This window comes from Elephas maximus, chromosome 4 (genome assembly GCF_024166365.1).
Source record: "Elephas maximus indicus isolate mEleMax1 chromosome 4, mEleMax1 primary haplotype, whole genome shotgun sequence".
In the NCBI taxonomy this organism is placed as follows: Eukaryota; Metazoa; Chordata; class Mammalia; order Proboscidea; family Elephantidae; genus Elephas; species Elephas maximus.
Genome location: NC_064822.1, coordinates 190088790 through 190106834, shown reverse-complemented (window position 1 = coordinate 190106834; position 18045 = coordinate 190088790). Strand labels below are relative to the sequence as shown.

At 52.3% G+C, this 18045-nt stretch overlaps 1 protein-coding gene across 2 annotated transcripts in view; it reads right to left on the bottom strand.

Annotated features, from left to right (window-relative positions):
• Nucleotides 1-15803, bottom strand: part of FBLN1 (fibulin 1) — a 109391-nt gene extending 93588 nt beyond the window's left edge. For both annotated transcript variants that reach the window (XM_049884653.1, XM_049884654.1), the window contains exon 1: nucleotides 15542-15803. In XM_049884653.1, coding sequence (XP_049740610.1) covers nucleotides 15542-15623 — 82 coding nt within the window. In that variant the 5' untranslated portion in view covers nucleotides 15624-15803. The remainder of the gene's footprint in view (nucleotides 1-15541) is intronic.
• Between the last annotated feature and the right edge of the window lie 2242 nt (nucleotides 15804-18045).

Sequence of the window (18045 nt, the reverse complement as noted above, 5' to 3'; positions counted from 1 at the left end):
AGTTTAACAAAATAAAAATAAAAATAAATTTTTTATTTTATTTTATTTTTATTTTTAACAAAAGCATTCACAAAACATAGGGCCTTATCTGTCACAGGTAACAATGGCTTTGTGCCTCGCACCATGGATGACTGGGACCCAGCCAAGTGGCCTGACCCTGAGGCTGACCTTCCCTACACAGCCAGTCCCACTCCTTGCTCCCAGCAACCCCTTCATCCCACAGTCCGCTGGGCCCACTCTGCTCCCTGCCTGTTGTCTCGCACCTGTGACCCTCACAGCCAGTCCCAGTGTTGGCCCACCTCTCCCATGGTCCACTACCTCCTCGTCACAGCCTTCCGGCCCACCCTGTCAGGCCTGGGTGGCCCTGTTCCCCGCCCCACCACCCTGTACGTGGCATACGTCGCACTGTCCTAATATTCTGTTTGTCTGCCGTCTGCCTTACCCTCCCCACTGCAGAATCAGTATCTCGTCCTCTTATTCCTGGGCACAAAAGCCAGCATGCAGCAGCTCCGGGGTTTAGTAGAAAGAAGGAAAGCTTGGGCTCATATAGATTTGGGTCAAATCCCAACGCCACCACTTGCAGTCTGGGACCCCAAGCCGCAGCTTCCTCATCTGTAAAACGGTACTCACTATACCCATGCTGACTCGCGGAGAGGACGGATGAAGTTTATAAAGTTCCAAGCACGCAGCAAGCTCTCGGTAAACAGTGGCTAGATTTTGCGTTACATGAACAAAGGGGATTTGCTTGCCCTCACCCCTGAGAAATGGGGGAGCCGTGGCCATATTTTAGTACGCCGAATCCCCCAAGTATGAGCCGCAGCCTCAAAGCCTCCCGCTGGCTCAGCAGGGCTAGAACCTTTTGCCCTGAGTGTAGAAACATCTGGAAACGATTCCTGCTGGGGAGCCTTGAGCACTTTGATCCTTATTCTCAGCAGGACAATAAAATGTGAAGTCCTTTGGTCAGTGCGGAGACTTGGAATGTCCCTGGAATGCAGTTACAATGTTCCAAGCAGACCCAAAGCTGGAGCTTGTGCAAACAGGGGCCACCTGGGGGCTCTGCCTGGCTGGGATCAGCACACGGTCAGTGTGAAGCGCCCTGTTAGCCAAGGGAAAGGCCCTGCACAATCCCTTCAGAGGGACCATGAGGAGCCCACCAGGGAGGGTGGCGAGGCTGGAAGGCGACAAGGCAGGAATCCAGGGAGCAGACCCAGAAGGGCACCACGGATCATTGTCCCATCACAATAAACAACCTTTGTTCACTAGACCCCTGACACGCAACGGGCCTGCAGGGAAGGCCCCATTCATTCACCAGCTCTCATCCCCTCGGCTGCTCTAAGAGTGTATGGTGTTTTCACTCTGCCCATTTTACAGACGAGGAAACAAAAGACTCAGAGAATCATGAAATGCAGTGCTCATCAAGGTCAGACTTCCAACTAGCCATGCTGGGGTCCAACTCAAAACCCTGACTCCAAGGTGCCACCCACCCTCTCTCCCACTTCTCCCAGACAAGGCCCGCCACCCAGGACTGTCACCTAGTGGCAAAACATGGCTTCAGATGTGAAAGGGCCTCACACAGGCACAAGTCTATCTGGCATAAGATAGATGCATAATAAATACAAATTAAATCTGGCACCATGGGCTTCACCTGGGAGGCATAGGTGGTGGCCGGTGGCAACACCCGCCAAGGTGCGGTGTCCAGCTGGTCGGCAGGGCTTGGGGCGGCTTCAGGGCAGACATGGGTTTCATAGAAACTCAGAATCAGATTGTGGAAGGGACTTACCAGTTACTATCGAGTCGATTTCAACTCATGGTGACCCCATGTGTGTCAGGGTAGAACTGTGATCCACAGGGTTTTCAATGGCTGATTCTGGGGCAGTAGATTGCCAGGCCTTTCTTCTGAGGTGCCTCTGGATGGACGTGAACCTCCAACCTTTCAGTTAGCAGCCAAGCGCATTAACTGCACCATCCAGGAACTCCACAAGGGACTTAGTGTTCCCCCAAACTAAGGCTGCCTTCTTGGCATGGCCCACTGTCGTCTCTGCCCCCATATCCCCTGCACCTACTCCCCACCCAGGGCCTTCTTAGCCTCATGAAATCACGCATATACACAACAACAGCTACCTGATCACACACGGTCCAACATCAGCAACCCTCTGCTGCCAGCCTTCCACCCCCACTGCTCCCTGGACTCTGCACCCCCCTAAGATCACTGACAGCTGCCCAGACACAGAAGCGTTGACCCTCCTACCCATTCGTACCTCCCAGGCTTCTCTGCCCTCTTAGCTACCCACCTTCTTCTGGGCCTCCTCACATCTCTCAGGCAGGTCCTGTTCCACCTCTCTCATGGGCTCTTTTACCCTTGCTTGTTGTTTGCCAGCTGCCTTCAAGTCAGCCCCAACTCATGGGGACTTCGTGTACAACAGAACAAAATGTCACCTGGTCCTACAACACCTTCACAATTTGTTGATATGCTCAAGTCCATTGTTGAGGCCATTGTGTACTTTGAGTGTCTTCCAAGCAAGGGGGCTCATCTTCCAGCACTATATCAGTCAATATTCTGTTTTGATGCGTGAGGTATTGATTGGTTAATTTTTGAAAGTAGATGGCCAGGCTTTTCTTCCTAGTTTGTCTTAGTCTGGAAGCTCTGCTGAAACCTGTCCACCATGGGTGACCCTGATGGTATTTGAAATACCAGCAGCAAGCAAGCCAACACAGTATGACAAACTGACAGATGGGTGGTGATCCACCCCTGTACACCTCCTGTAAACACTGGTGACCCCCAAGTTGTGTCCAAGACCCTCTTCTCTTTACGTGCCCTCTCAGGTGGCCTCCTCCACCCCTGGGCCAATGTTTCTGAAACCCAGACTTTCCCGGGGCTTTAGGGTCACGATGACGCTTCTTCCTTTAGGTCACATTTGCACAGGGTGAATCACACACACGCACGTTTTTGTACCTGGGCACATACCGTCACCTGCGATTCAGTGCAATGCTCGAAGCAAGAACAATGACCTCTGGTATAATACAAACTTCCTCACAGAGCTGGGCCCACCTCATTTTTCAGATGTGTGACCCAAGGCTTAAAGCAGTCACCTGGCCGACCAAGGCAGCAGGGCTGGCGAGTGGGAGCCAGGCCCGGGAGCAGGTCTCCAGCCTGACTGTCTACTGCACTGAGCTTCCTTGCAAGGCCTCCGTGACGGCAGAGAAGGTGCCAGGTGATGCAAGGGCAGGGCTTAGAAAACTGAGTTCTTAAGGTGCAGCTGAAAAATGGCCTAACGTACTAACGTGATAACGTTTACGTTTATTGTGGTATTTTTGAAAACACATACACATTAAATTTAAAAAATTAATTTTATGGAACTAAAGCCCCTAATGGCCGCTACTCGAAAGCAATCGGTGTTTTTTTTTTTTTTTTTTTTTTTTTTTTGCATTTTGCTGCACTTTTTTCAGTCTTGCTTTCAGGACTTGGAGGTTTTTACATCATTTTATTTACTTGTTTATATAAGTCTGTAGCTTGCTTGGTCCTTTAAACATATTAACCCAAACTTGTTTTTTTTTAACATTATTGCAGAGTCATTATAATAACTACTGCATAACACTCTACCCTGTACACTGAGTGCTCCTTATGGGGAAGGACTGTGTCTTAAATTCATTTTGAAATCACTGTGTCTAGTGCAGGGTTTGCACTATATTAGTCAAACGACTGAGCAGAAGTGGCATCATTTCCCCTCTCACTTCCAACTTTTCACTATCAGGAAGAAACAGCTCTGGGTTAAACATCTTTATTTATAAATCTTTATTCATAAAGTCAGGATTGTTTGCTCAGGCCAGAGCCCCAGAAGGAGAGGAACTGGGTCAAAGGGAGGAGCATTATCAAGACTCAGTATTTACGTGGTGGATTGCTCTCCTGGGAGGTGTCCTGTTTACAAGGCTTTGCTGTGGCTGGAGCAGGATTATCAGGAGTTTAGAGTGAGGATCTGTGACCAATCGGTGGTCAGATGGAGCCAGAACTAACTGGTCGAAGCTCACCAGCCTACCGGTCATGGCTGAGGTATTTACCCAGTGGCTCCAGCTTAAACCCAGGTTATGAGTCAAAGGGGATCATGTGAAAGAGTGCTGGATCCCATTTTTATTATGCTTCTTGAGGAGTTTGTGGCTATTCTGGGGAGCACTAAGTGATGAGAGTAGAAGAACCACCTGGGTTTGAACCCTTGGGCCTCACACAACAGGAACTCAGCAATGTTAGTGGAACAACAAATAGAGAAAAGGTTCCCAGATGATGGGGAGGGATTCACAGTGGTTTATCTCCCTCTCTGACACAGGGCACATGGCCAGGCCAGGGGGCAGTGGCCAGGAAGAGAACCAAGGGGAACAAACTCCACACCACAGCCCCATCCATGGGTACCAAGAATTTCACACTGGTCAATGACCAACCAGGTCAGCCAGCCACAGACCCACTGGCAATGTCTTCAGAAGGGCATAAAATACAAGAAATTTCATGCACAAACACCACCACGTCCAAGCAGTCCTCTGACGTTGTGGGTGAAAAGAGTAATTTCAAGCAACCACCAACCTTGGTGAGTAAGACAACTTTAAGTAACTCCATGAGGACACCTAATGTTGCTTGAAAATTATCCATGGGTCACTTAATGCCTGTTGCTGAGCTGTGGGCACCCTTCAGGGAGACCTGGGAGCTTGAGTCTATATGTTCTCTCCTCTCACAGACCACTTCTCTTTTCTCGGAGAAGAAACTTCAGTCAACCACAGTTTTAATATCCGATTCCTGTAACCTGACTGTAAATTAGACCCACAAGGCACAATCCTAAACATAAAACAAGAACAAAACCACTGCCATGGAGTCGATTCCAACTCAAGTGACCCTATAGGATAGAGTAGAACTATCCTATAGGGTTTCCAAGGCTGTGATCTTTACGGAAGCAGGCTGCCAGATCCTCCTCACGCAGAGTGGCTGGTGGGTTCAAACCACCAACCTTTCAGTTAGCACTTAACCGCTTCACCACCTGGGCTCCTTAAACCAAGAACAAACTCTCTTGCAAAATCTCATTCATCTTCAGCTCAGGTGTTCTCAGGGAAGGCCAGCGTTCTAGGGTAAGACTGTCCAGCCTTGAACCTGGTTCCTCCACTTACTAAACCTACCGAGCCTCATTTTCCTCATCTATAAAACGGGGGTGGTAACACTGCCTGCTGTGTAGGCCTGGTAGGATCAGTGATATCTTCCAGGAAACGTGCTTAGAGCAGCGCCGTGACCACAGAAAAAACCACAATCTCCAAAACTAAAAAAAATACCTAAGTTATCTCACCAGTATTGAGGAAACATTTTTTTAATAGAAATATCACTCTCTCTTGGGCCTACATGTTACCAGATGGTTGACACCCCACCACCCTACCGCTCTTCAGGAAAGAGAACACCTGCTCGAAGTAATCCTGAGTAGGTGGAAAGAGACAACCTAGTTCACAGGTACCAGGTACCAGTTGTCACCTGAGACAGCAGGTAAAACTAAATTTCTCCCAGTTAAAACCCTTTCAAGACCCGATAACTTTCTCCTTTGAATTTTTTGTTGATACTATGTGCTTTCATTAATGAAGGCATGCTGAGTAAAGAATCAATTTCTCAGAATTTTTGTTATGAGTTATGGATTTTAATACACATTATCTGGGATCACATGTGTCCCAGCAGGCTGTGGATGATGTAAATCCTGCCAACATGAGTCAACAATAAAATCGGTTTATTTGTTTTAATTTCTTGAAAATTTGTGAAATATGAGGTAAAACGTGAAGGCATCTGTCAATGATTGCACAAACACTTCACTCTGGTCTCCTTCTTCTTAGCTTTTTTATAACATTTCAGGAAACTTTTTAAAACATGGTACAATGCATTCTTCCTGACTGCAAAAGCAGTACTTACAGCCCAAATAAATAAAGCCAAGGGATTTTTTGTCTCAGGAAAATTACTGCCACGATGCATTCTTCATTACTGCAAGAGCAGTACTTAGAGGCCAAATAAATAAAACTAAAGGAATTTGAATCTCAGGAAAACGACCACTACTATGCATTCTTCATTATAACAAAAGCAGTACTAACAGCTAAGAAGCAGAAACAGCTGCCTTGGAATATTGGAGAACCGTTCACAGGGGTGCCTTCCACCTGGGCCCTAAGACAGAATCCAGGGCAGGAATAACTCAATGGAGTGCCAATCTCTGGAAATGTATCACTGAGACGCATTATTCCTTATTGGAAAGGCGTCGTTTACTGTTCAGAAGTTAGAAAAGAAGGGAGCCAGTAACACCTGGAAACAATGAATGGCGTCAAGGGGAACATGGTCACTGTGACTGAATGAGGACTGGCAATAGCTTATTCTTGTGATAAGAACATTCTCACCAAAACTTCGTAACTGGGAAACATAGTGCAGAGGCTAGTCTCACAGAAATAAAGGCAAACTTGTCAAAACTTTAGAAAAATTCACACATTCCTGAGGCATCACCTGAGACAATTCCAAATCTACACAAAAATGAGGCTCCCACTCAGGATTTTTTAGTTTCACGCATTTCAAAAGGCTCCTATCTTGAGGATAAAAACCCAACCCAATAACGACCCTGCACCATTGAGTTTCCCTGCCCCATTGAGTTTCCAAGGAGCACCTACACTGCCAGGGTTTCCACCTTGAGGATAAACACCTTTAAATCAGGCTACCCCCCTTTTCAAAGAATTCCAGAGGCATAAAAAGCGGGTGGGATACCATACGTCCCATGGGTCTTGAAAGGGTTTAAATTGTGGTAGTTGTCAGCTGCTATGGAATCAACCCCAAACTCAAGGTGACCCCTTGCAAAACAGAAAGAAATGTTGCCCAGTCCTGCACCATCCCCATGATCGGTTGTGGATTAGGCCCTTGTGATTCACAGGATTTTAACTGCCTGATTTTCAGCAGTACTAGATCCCCAGGCCTTTCTTCCTAGTCCATCTTAGTCTGGAAGCGCCACTGAAACTTGTTCAGCATCACGGAACACACGAGCCTCCGCTGACAGACGGGTGGTGGCTGCACATGGGGTGCACTGGCTGGGATTCAAACCAGGGTCTCCCCCGTGGAAAGCAAGAATTCTATCACTGACCCACCACTGCCTCAACCAGGTGAATTAAACCGGGGTAAAAATCACAATGCTGACTGAAATCGCAACCATTTTGATGGACACCCAATGGCGGGCTACACATTTCAAGGCACGTGGAGGCTCATGGTCCGGAGACTTACAGGTAACACTGCCCAACAGGGACCTTGCATCTGACAAGTAGTAAGGACATGGCCCCATATCCTCTCCCAGACTGCAGATGCAGAGTTCTGCGAGATTGCCTGGTTAGAAACGTCCAGAGCATTGGTCTGACAGCCAATAAACGTCGCAGGAGCACTGGGCAACGCCTGGTCAGCAAGCACCATTCCTGTGTGGCCCGTAAGGCCCTGAACTACCATATCCAGGTTGCTCACCATGCAAATCGTCACAGTGGGCGGGGCCAGGGCTGTGACAACCGGGGCCACAGTCTGGTTAGAACTCCCTTGTCGAGGGTTTTTCCACTGGAAGCAAGTCCAGCTTGCAGTGTCTGTCATGGATTGAACCGTGTCCCCCCAGAATACCTGACAACTTGGCTAGGTCAGGGTTCCCCGTATGACTATGATTGTCCACCATTTTATCTTCTGACGTGATTTCCCCATGTGTTGTAAATCCTATTATCACTATGATGTAATAAGATGGATTAGTGGCAGTTATATTGATAAAGTTTACAAGATTAGATAGTGTCTTAAGCCGATCTCTTTTGAGATATAAAAGATAGACGTGAGCAGAGAGACATGGCGACCTCATACCACCAAGAAAGCAGCGCTGGGAGCAGAGTGTGTCCTTTGGACCTGAGGTTCCTGCGTTTAGATGCTCCCAGACCAAGGGAAGACTGATGGATCACAAGGACCTTCCTCCAGAGCCAACACAAAGAGAAAGCCTTCCGCTGGAGCCAATGCCCTGAATGTGGACTTGCAGCCTACTTGACTGTGAGAGAATAAACTCCTCTTTGTTAAAGCCATCCACTTGTGGTATTTCTGTTATAGCAGCACTACATAACTGAGACAGTGTCCCTGTCTGTGAACTGAGCGGAGGTGTCAGAACAGGTTTCTAAGGCCCACCTGTGGATGGACACCAGCCTGACAAAATTCTACTGGTGTGACGCCAGCCTAATGGCACAGTGACCACAGAAAGTACGTGGTGGGGTTGTACAGAAACCTTCAAGCCAAAACGAGAAGTGATGCTTCACACACAGGTGCCAAACTCAGAGTATATTTTTACTCCCGCAGGTGACACAATCCAAAAGTAAATGGCTCAAGGAAGGCTCAAGGCTCACGAAAGGTGCTGGATCACCTCATGTGCATAAAAACACAGCCTACGTGCTTCCATCGCATCCCCGATGTTCCAGACCCCACCCAGGTCTCTGTGACTGCCCCCCCGGGAGGTGACTATGCTCAGTGTCCCCCTGCCCTGTCCTCCACATGGCCGTCTCCTGTCCACTCACCAAACACTCGGGACAAGATGCCCTCCTTTCCCTCTACCTCCCAGCAGCACCCCACGTGGCTGACCACCCTCCTAGTTTTGGCTACCTTCCTGCTGTCTCCCCATCACGTTGCCTCCAAGAAGTGGGATGCCCCGGGGGGCCCGGTCCTGGGCCCCCTCTCCCCAGACGATCACATCTACCTCCCCCATGTGCCGGCACCTCCCACATTCCAGCTGCAGCCTGATCTCCCCAGAGCCTCAGGCACCTACGTGCACCCTGCTGCCCATCACCTCACCTTGGTGTCTGCCGAGACACTAAGGTGACCAAAACAGAACGCCCGACTGTCATCACCCCCATCGTCCGGCCTCCCTGTTGCAGTAATATCATCACCTTCCGCCCACTGCTCACGCCAAAACGAAGGGGGTCAGCTTGCATGGACCCTCCTCCCCATCCTCAGCATTCACTGCTCAGCAAGTCCTGTCCACTCCCACATGTCCTCCATCTGTCCCTGCCGACACCTTGACTGCAGGCTTCTGGCCTCCAGGACTGTGAGACAATAGGGTTCTATTGCCGTAAACCACCACGTTTGTGGCACTTTGTCACTGAAGCCTCAGGACACTAATATGGTAAGTAAGCCCCAGAGGACAGCCGCCGTCTCATCTGTCCTGTATGCCTGGTGTCTTGCCCAGGGCCTGGCTCCTCAAAGGACGACTGTCAAATACCTGGGTAATCACGCTGACAAGCGATGGGCTTGTTGGGCCGGAACAGGCTCACAGGAAATGCTCGTGAGAGGTTTGCTGAACAGAACTGAGAAACGGTAGGTAAAGGATACCACTCACCAGCTCACTGATCCTGGACAAGCCACACCGCTTCCTAGGCCTCAGTTTCCCTGACGATCGTAAACAGTTTGTATATCTGTATCCTGATATACAAACCATGCCTCAAACCGTCTCCTCAGTGCCTGGCGTAACACCTGGCCCAGGCCACATCGGACCCCAAGGCTAGCTCTTGGTTCTTAGTGCTTTGTTGTTAACCAGGAGCATGTGAATTCCAGAGGGTTTGAATCCCTGTTTACCTGGCGTCCCCCGAGCAGGCTGCAGACCTGGTAACAGCACACACGGCAAATCCCTTATTGGAGGAACCAGGGTCTGGACCTCTGATCATAGGGAAGGAGGGGCCAGTAGGCTCTTACCCATTGGATCCCCTACAAAGTCAGTGCAGAGCTGGGTGGGATCCCTGGTGTCCAGACTCCCGCCTGGCACTGCACACGTCAGCACAGCCCTGGGCAGGCTCCACTGATTAAACAGGTGCACGACTTACCACCCAGGATGGTCCCTTTAGGTGCTGGCCCGCCCTGCAGTGCCTGGAGCCCAGGGCGGCCAGGCACACTTTCCTTCACAGAGGAGCCAGCAAAGGGAAGAAGACTCTCCCCTGTGGTCAGTGCTGGACCTCGCCCAGCCTCCCAAGGGGACACCGACCTCGCCCCTGCAACTGGAGGGTTATCACAGGCCTCAGGCTCCTTAGGGGGCTCTGAGCTCCACCCAGGTGAAGAGGGGAGAGCCTGACTCAGGAAGGCCAGAAGCACCCTTTCCCCCACCGCAGAGAGCTGCTTCCCCCCGATACAGCACAGGCTCCTCCCTCTGACCTGGCACCTTGGGGGCCAGCTCCCATCAGGCCAGCTGCCAGCCCCACGAGGGCCCAGGGTGTGGCTCCCCACTTCTGTGGTCTCCCCCATGTTTGGGAAACACCTGCCCTTCCTAACAATGCTACTATTGTTCACAGCTCTCTTACGGGATCGTTGAGAGTGCTTTCTGGTCAGTTTTTATTTCCCTCACTAAACTTAAGGCAAGACAGCCAAGTGCTTAGGATATGGGTTCCATGTCTAGTTCCTCTACTAACTAGTCTCTGGGTGGTACAAACTGTTAAGCGCTCAGCTACTAACCAAAAGGTTGGCGGTTCAAATCATCCACTGAGGGGAACCTCAGAAGAAAAGCCTGGCAATTTGCTTCGAAAGGTCACAGCCACTAAAAACCCTATGGAGCACAGTTCTACTCTGCCACACATGGGGTCGCCATGAGTCAGAATCACTTTGATGACAACTTGTTTGGCTTCCTCTACTAGTGACTGCCCGTGTTACCTTGGGCAAGCTACTGAGCTGCTCTGTGCTTTACTTTGTTGTTGTCATTGGGTGCCGTCGAGTTGGTTCTGACCCAGTGACCCCGCGAGACAGAACTGCCCCACAGGGTTTACTAGGCTGTAACCTTTAACGAAGCAGACGGTCAGGTCTTTCTCCCAAGGAGCCACCAGGTGGGTTCAAGCCAACAACCTTTTGGTGAGCAGCAGAGCGCTTAACCGTTGCACCACCAGCGCTCCTTGTGTCTTACTTTACACGTCTGTAAAATGGAAATAATAATAGTACCTACTTCATAGAGTTGTTGAGAGGATTAAATTAGTTACTATATATCAAGCAAAGAATATTGAATATACCAGAGACTGGTAGGAGAAGGAACAAATCTGTCTTGGAAGAAGTACAACCAGAGTGCTCCTTAGAAGCAGGGATGGCAAGCCTGCATCTCACATACTTTGGACATGTTATCAGGAGGGATCAGTCCTTGGAGAAGGGCATCATGCTTGGTAAAGTAGAGGGTCAGTGAAAACGAGGAAGACTTTCAATGAGATGGATTGGCACAGTGGCTGCAACAATGGACTCAAGCATAGCAACAATTGTGAAGGTGGCGCAGGACCGGGCAGTGTTTCGTTCTGTCGTGCATAGGGTCGCTATGAGTCGGAACCGACTTGAAGGCACGTAACAACATATATGAAGCATTTCAATCACTGCCTAGGGCAAAAAGTTTTCCCATTTCATACTATGGAGACAGAGATACAGAGAGGTTATGGACGTTGGTCGAAACCCCTGGAGCCCCTCCTAGAACGGGATGAGCTTGCAGTCTCCGAACCCTGTTCATCCCTGCTTTCCTACAACGCAGTCCCTCCAGCGAACATGCAGGCAGCTGAAACAACAGGCCACCCACTCCCTCGTGACCCAGCCTCAAGTTGGGACCAGCCTGGGGCTCAGAGGAGGCCCCGCAGCAGAGGGAACCCTGGCCAGCCCTTGCTCAGAGCCTGCTCCAGGCCTGCCTGCTACACACTCAATGACCTGAGCACATTACCCACACACTCTCCCCCACTGAGCTTCCTTCCAGCCCACCCACACGCTCTCCCCCACCGAGCTCCCTTCCAGCCCACAGGGTTTTGGATCCCAGGAAAGACGGATGTGATGAGTCTGTCCCCCGCCCTCCTGCCATCCCGGTACATGGCCATAGCTGAGATCATTAAAACGAAACTGGAACCATGAGAGGCCTGCAAAAACATTTATTAGTCTATATATATACATATGTATACATGTATGTATATTTTGGCAATTTGATGTTTTGCAAAAGGAAAAACATTTATTGTATAAAATGCACTGGCAAGATAATTATCCATCCAATTAGAACTGTTTTCATAAACTTTACCCACAAAGCTGCCCTGTTCACTATGCCCACCTCTCCCCACGTCCACCAATCACACACCCCTCCGCTAAAGGGGCTCCAGGGAGATGCTAGTCTCTCTGCACGGTGGTCTCTCCCTAGCCGGAGGAGGGGGTCGAACTCTCAGAAGTGCCTCAGAAGTCCCACACTCTCTCTTGCCTGGAACACCCTCCCCGCTATCCTCCCAGCCCACAGACTTGGCCAACCCCTTCTTCTCCTTCAGGTCCCAGTTTGGTTACTGCCTCCTCAGGAAGTCTTCCCCAATTCTCTGCCAGTCGGAGATGGCTCGGATTGTCTGCTCACTTTTCTGGACCTCGTAGGGTGAGCCCATGGGGGAAAAAGTTGTGTCTCTTTCCTTCCCTATTGGGTCCCCGAGACCCACAGCAGTGCCTAGCACAGAGCTGGCCCTCAGCAATACGCAGTGAACAAACGACAAAGTTACTAAGGAGGCCAGTCAGTGCGGCTTTGCAGGGCCTGGACTACCACGGGTTTGGCACTTGCCAGATGCTGTTCTCCGGCTCCTGGCTGGGGAAATTCGATATAGTAGAACTTTTCAGAACTTTCAGGCTTGGGGGAAAGAACAGTGGCCCACCCTAGAAAGGGACAACTCAAATAACAGCTAAGAATAATAACATAATTACCATGGCGGGTTGGGTGTGTCCTGCGTTCTCTCCCCGATCCTCAGTGCAACCTAACAAGTAGGTTTTGTTATCTGCATTTTACAAACAAGAAAGCCACCAAACCGGCAGGCGAAGTGCTTTTCCATTCCATAAATACGCTGGGCGCCCTGCTGGGACTGGAAGCTAAGTGACCCATGTTCCCCACGCATGAGGCTCACAGTCAGGAGCAAGCGAAGCCCTGAGCTGGGGTGGGGGCGGGGGGGGGGCTGTGCCAGAAGAGGGCGTGACCAGGCGCATGACACTGCAGCAGTGGCCCAGTGCTGCCCTCCAGGGCACCCCGAGTCTCATCTCTACACTCAGTGCCATGAGCCTCGCCCCTCGGACTGTCAGGTCCCTACAACCCACCTGGGAGACTTCCCGGAGCAGAGCCGGGCAGCACAGGCTGCATGCTTTCCAGCCAAGTTCTCTCTGCCTTTGTTCTCCCTCCCAACATGACTTTCCCTTTAATCAGTCCTAAACGCTGCCTGGCTGAAAGATGTTCCAGCCAAGCTGGAGGCCAAGAGAGGCTTGGAGAAAATACAGATGTCTTCCAACATCCTCCTCCTCTCGCTCCCTCCCCAGTCTGGCTCTCTTGGGACAGCCCAACAGGAGACAGACAAATAGAGGACAGACCTCGAGGCTCCCTCTGCCCTTCACCAAGACCAGCCACTCTTGCCAGTTTCAGTGGCTGGGCCGACAGACGAGTTTCAGCAGATTACCCTTTTCCATGATTGCCTTTTTCATGAGCACTTTTAAATTTCATGTTTCTTTGGGGCCGCTCTCTGGAGGGCGGGACGCCCACCTCCCTACAGGGCTGCAGGGAACCTCACAGCTTACAGCTGTACAAAGGGACCAGGCTGTCTGCTAATCCCTCTTCCCAAACCACTGTTGTTAGCTGGCATCTAGTAGATTCTGGTTCATGGCAACCCCGTGTGTGCAGAGTGCAACTGCTCCATAGGGTTTTCAAGGCTGTGACCTTTTGGAAGCCTGTCTCCCGAGGCACCTCTGGGTATGTTCAAACCACCCACCTTTCGGCTAGTAGTCAAGGGCTTAACTATTTGTGGCACGCAGGGACCCTCTTCCCAAACCACACCAAACTGAATTTGTCGAAACTCAATAGAGATCTCTCCCCAGAGAAGAAGCCACAGGACAAAACAGTGGTTCTCACCAAAGTGTGCATTTAAGAGGTCTCTTTGATCCCGTGCAAGTTCAGGCCTCCCCTATGAACAGAGATCATTGTGGCCACCAGCCAGGAAGGCCCTGGTGCTCATTCAAAGTTAAGCCCTGCAGAAGGAAAAATCTTTCTTGGACAGAGACAGGAAAGGCCAGTGAAGGAGGAACTGGGGAAGCTTCCAGGCTCTGCCTTCTTTCCAGACCTCATTTTCCCCTCTGTAAAATGCGGCTGGGGTCTCTGGGGGCCTTCCATTCCCAGCAGGCTCTTGCGTGCTCTTCACTCCAAGCCCCTCTTCGGGCTTTCGAGGCACCTGGTGCCCCCCTGAATACCCAAGGATGCTGGAATGCCCTTCCTCCCTGCACAGCTGCCCAGCTCCTGCCCAAGCACCATCTCCACCAAGAAGCCTCCTGTGAGCTCCTCGGGGCTGACGGTTTGTACTGCCAACACTGAGCCCTGCATCCACCCGTGATTAGAGACCCAGGAGGGAGCCCGGTGCCTGGAACCAGCAGCCCTCCCTGTAGAGAGCGAACCCAGAGAGCTCTGCTGAGTTCTCCCCTCTGGGCTTCTCCTGGAATCCCCCGTGAGCATTACCTGGAACAAGTGACCTTTTGACCAAGGAGAGTGGTCACCGGGAAGTTGAAAGAATCTAAACTAAACAAGAGATAAAGACTCTGAGGATTCCGAGGGAGGTCCGGGGCCTGGGCCTCCAGAGAAACAAAACCTCAAGAAAGCAGGGCCTGGCTAATTACCCTGATAAGCCACGGGTCAGTAGAGAGCTCAGAGGTCATGGCTCTGCTCACCTCCGGTCTGCAGGGCCTCCTGGTCACCACCCAGGAGCTCAGCACCCACACAGAGAAGGTGAGGGCTCTGAGCTCACCATCCGGTCTTCCAGTCCTGGCCTGGGGGCTCTGGGTTGACTCATGAAGACCCCACCCCCCTGAAGACAGGTTGGTGGGCTTAGAATCTGCCTGGCCCCCGGTCCAGGAGGACACTGGGCTCTGGCAGAACCTCTGCCTCTGGGCCTCTGGGCCCCCGGACGGCAGGCAGGGCCGAGGTGGTCAGGCCCGGTTCCCCTCAAGCAGCTATCACCCTGAAACCACCACGTTGCTCACTTCCTCCCCGCGTCCCTCCGCGTGACTGGTTGAGCGCCCTGGACAAACTACGGTTCTCCTCCACCCCAGCCTGTTTTCTCATCAGCAAAGGAGTGCAACAGCCCCAACGAGGGTAGGGGTGGGGGGCAGGGAGCAAAGATAAGCTAACCCGGTGCAGGCTACAAGGCACCGGAGGGTCTCATTAACCGCCAAACACTCCCCCCATGCCCGGCGCTGGCACCGAGGGGCACTAGAATGGGCAGCGTGGACGTGAGACGGCCTGCAGTAGGACGTGTTTGGGGGGACCCTCCTTTAAACAAGTTTCAGGGCAAAGCAGACCCGAGCTGCTGGGGTACAAAGGAGGAAACCTCGCCTGGGCCTGGGAGGCCGCGCAGCTCACAGACCCCAGGGCCGCGCCAGGCGCAGCGCGGGGTGCGCGCGGGCTCCCAGGGGCCTGCCGCTCCAGAACTTCCAAGAAGTGTGAGGCCGGATGAAAGGACACTAAAGCCGGGGTCCCCCTCCCGATGCGCCCCACCGCGCCCCTACCTCGGGCCGCCAGCAGCGAGAAGGCTCCGAGCAGCAGCAGCAGCAGCAGCGGGACCTGGGACGACGGCGCGGCGCGCTCCATGGGGCCGGCGGGCGGGCGGGCGCGGAGCAGACAAAGGCGCGGGCGCAGAGCTGCGGTGTGGTTCAGCCCGGAAGGTCCCCAAACCCTCGGGTCAGGGCGGCGCGATGGGTAACGGACTCCAAGCTCCGGCCGAGCCTCTGCAGCCAACGCTGGGCAGGCGCCGCGCGGTTCAATTATCCCGCCCGGAGGAGGGCGCGGGGAGGGAGCGGCGAAGGCGGGGCGGCTGGGCTCCCTCCCTCCCACCCAGACACCCCTCCTTAGAGATCTGGGGCCTCCTTTCCTCCCCGGCCCCAGGGGGCGGGGCGGGGCGCGCTGGCCTCACAGCTGTGTCTGGGGGAGAGTACCCCGAAATTTTTCCATGGGGCTGCAGAGAAGGGGAACCTGTTGGGCTGGAGATACCTGGGTCCAGCGATGCACCCCCTCCGGTCCTCTTTCTTCCCTCCTCCCCCCCTCCCCCGCCCGCGGGAAAGAAACTCGTTACCCACCCCACCTTGAGGGCCTGAGAGGCGGGCTTGGTATTAAAGGTTAACTCGGCCTGACCCCTGACCCCAAGGTAAGGGCCTGGCTGGGAGCTGGAGGCAGCAAGGGGCCCCCTGGGAGCCCAGCCAAGGGTCTGAGGCGCCTTCAGAGGGGAAGTAAAGGCGGTGCCCTCTCAGACAAAGCCCTGATCCCACCATCCTCTTGTTTCTACCGCCCTGGCCTCACTGATCACCCAGGGTCTGCAGGTCCATGCTGAGCCCAGGGGTGCCCTAGGCTGGGTCGGGGTCCTGCCCTCAGTGGATACCAGTCGGCTGAGGCAGACAAACTCTAACCAACAGATAAGATTAGAATGTGAGGAGCTAACCAGTTGACAAAGTGTGGCCCGACTCCAGAGGAAAAAGAGATTTGCTTTGACTGGGAAATCCCGGCAGCCTTTGCTCTGGGCCACGTCGCGGTGAAGGCATCCATGCCCACAACCAGCCAGTGGTCACTGAGGAGGAGTGCGTCTGTTGGAACCACAAACAGATTAAAAAACAAAAACAACTCGTGCAGGAGAGGATGCCAGGCAATGCAGCCCATCAGACACAGCTTTGAAAAACCAGCAATTCCCCTCCCTGGTGGAAATGCATACAGGCACGTGCTAGAACGTCCACAGAGCACTGTTCACGTCAGCTTCCAATTGGAAACCAACAGTAGACTGAATAAACACAGGGGTAGCCACACGTTGGAGCACTATACAGCTATGACAAAGGACAGAGCTGCGGTTCCTGTGGCGGGGGGATGACTGTCTCAGATGTAATGCAGAGCAGAAGCAGCCAGACATCAAAGAGCGCACACTGCAGCCTGTAAAACCCACTGCCGTCGAGTCGATTCCAACTCACAGCGACCCCGTAGGCCAGAGTGGATCTGCTGCAGAGGTTTCCAAGCCTGGAATCTTTATGGAAGCAGACTGCCACGTCTTCTCCCACGGAGCTGCTGGTGAGTTTGAACCTCTGACCTTTCATTTAGTTGCCGAGTGCTTAACTGCTGCGCAGCCAGGGCTCCTACACTCTGCCTGATCCCATTTATATGATGTAGGTTAGAAGTGAGGAGAGCGATGATGACCCTTAGGGTGGGTTAGTAGCTGGGAGGAGCCATGAGTGGGCTTTCGGGTAGGGGGTGCTGCTTAGGTCCTCTGTTCCTTGAACCTGAGTATTGGTTGTAAGACTCAGCTCAGTTTGTGAAAACTCATCAGGCTGTTCACTTATGATATGTGCCCTTCTCTGAATGAACGTTAAATGTAAAACAAAACAAATGAACAAAAAAAAAAACACCAAAAAAAGCAAAAACAGGACGCTTCATAAGTTCAAGACTTGAGAGAGCCCCTTTTGGAAAGCTCATGGAAGAGGCCCACTTGCTACCTGCCTTCTAGTTTAAGGAGGCCTTCCTGGAGGAGGTGACACAGGGCTGGCCCTCGGAAGATGAGCAGGGCTTTCACAGGCACAGAAGAGCATGAAGGGTTTTCTGGGCAGAGGGAACAGCATGTGCAAAGGCCTGGAGGCATGAGAGACCCTGGGCAGCCCGGGAAGACCGTCGGGGCATTTTGACTGCCAGTGGTGCCGGCTCCTGCAGCCAGCTGGACATGGGGTGGAAGGGGCTCTGAGCTGGAAACAGATTGGAGACTCCTCAGTATTTCAGTGTTAAATTGATTTTCTAGGCTATGAGAGAATAAGAATGACCTGGAACAGGTTTGGAGTACCAAGCGAAGGTGACTGGGGAGGAGCCCTGGGAGGCCCAGAAAGGAAGAAGCAGCCAGAGAGGTAGGAGGGAAGCCAGAAGAACGGGCTGTCCCAGAAGGTCTCGGGGGTGATTCTGGGGGGCTCTTGCGATTGTGGCCCGGTGGTCAGTGAGGTCAGGACTGGGAGGACACGCTGGGGTGAGAACGGGACAGCCACTGGCCCCT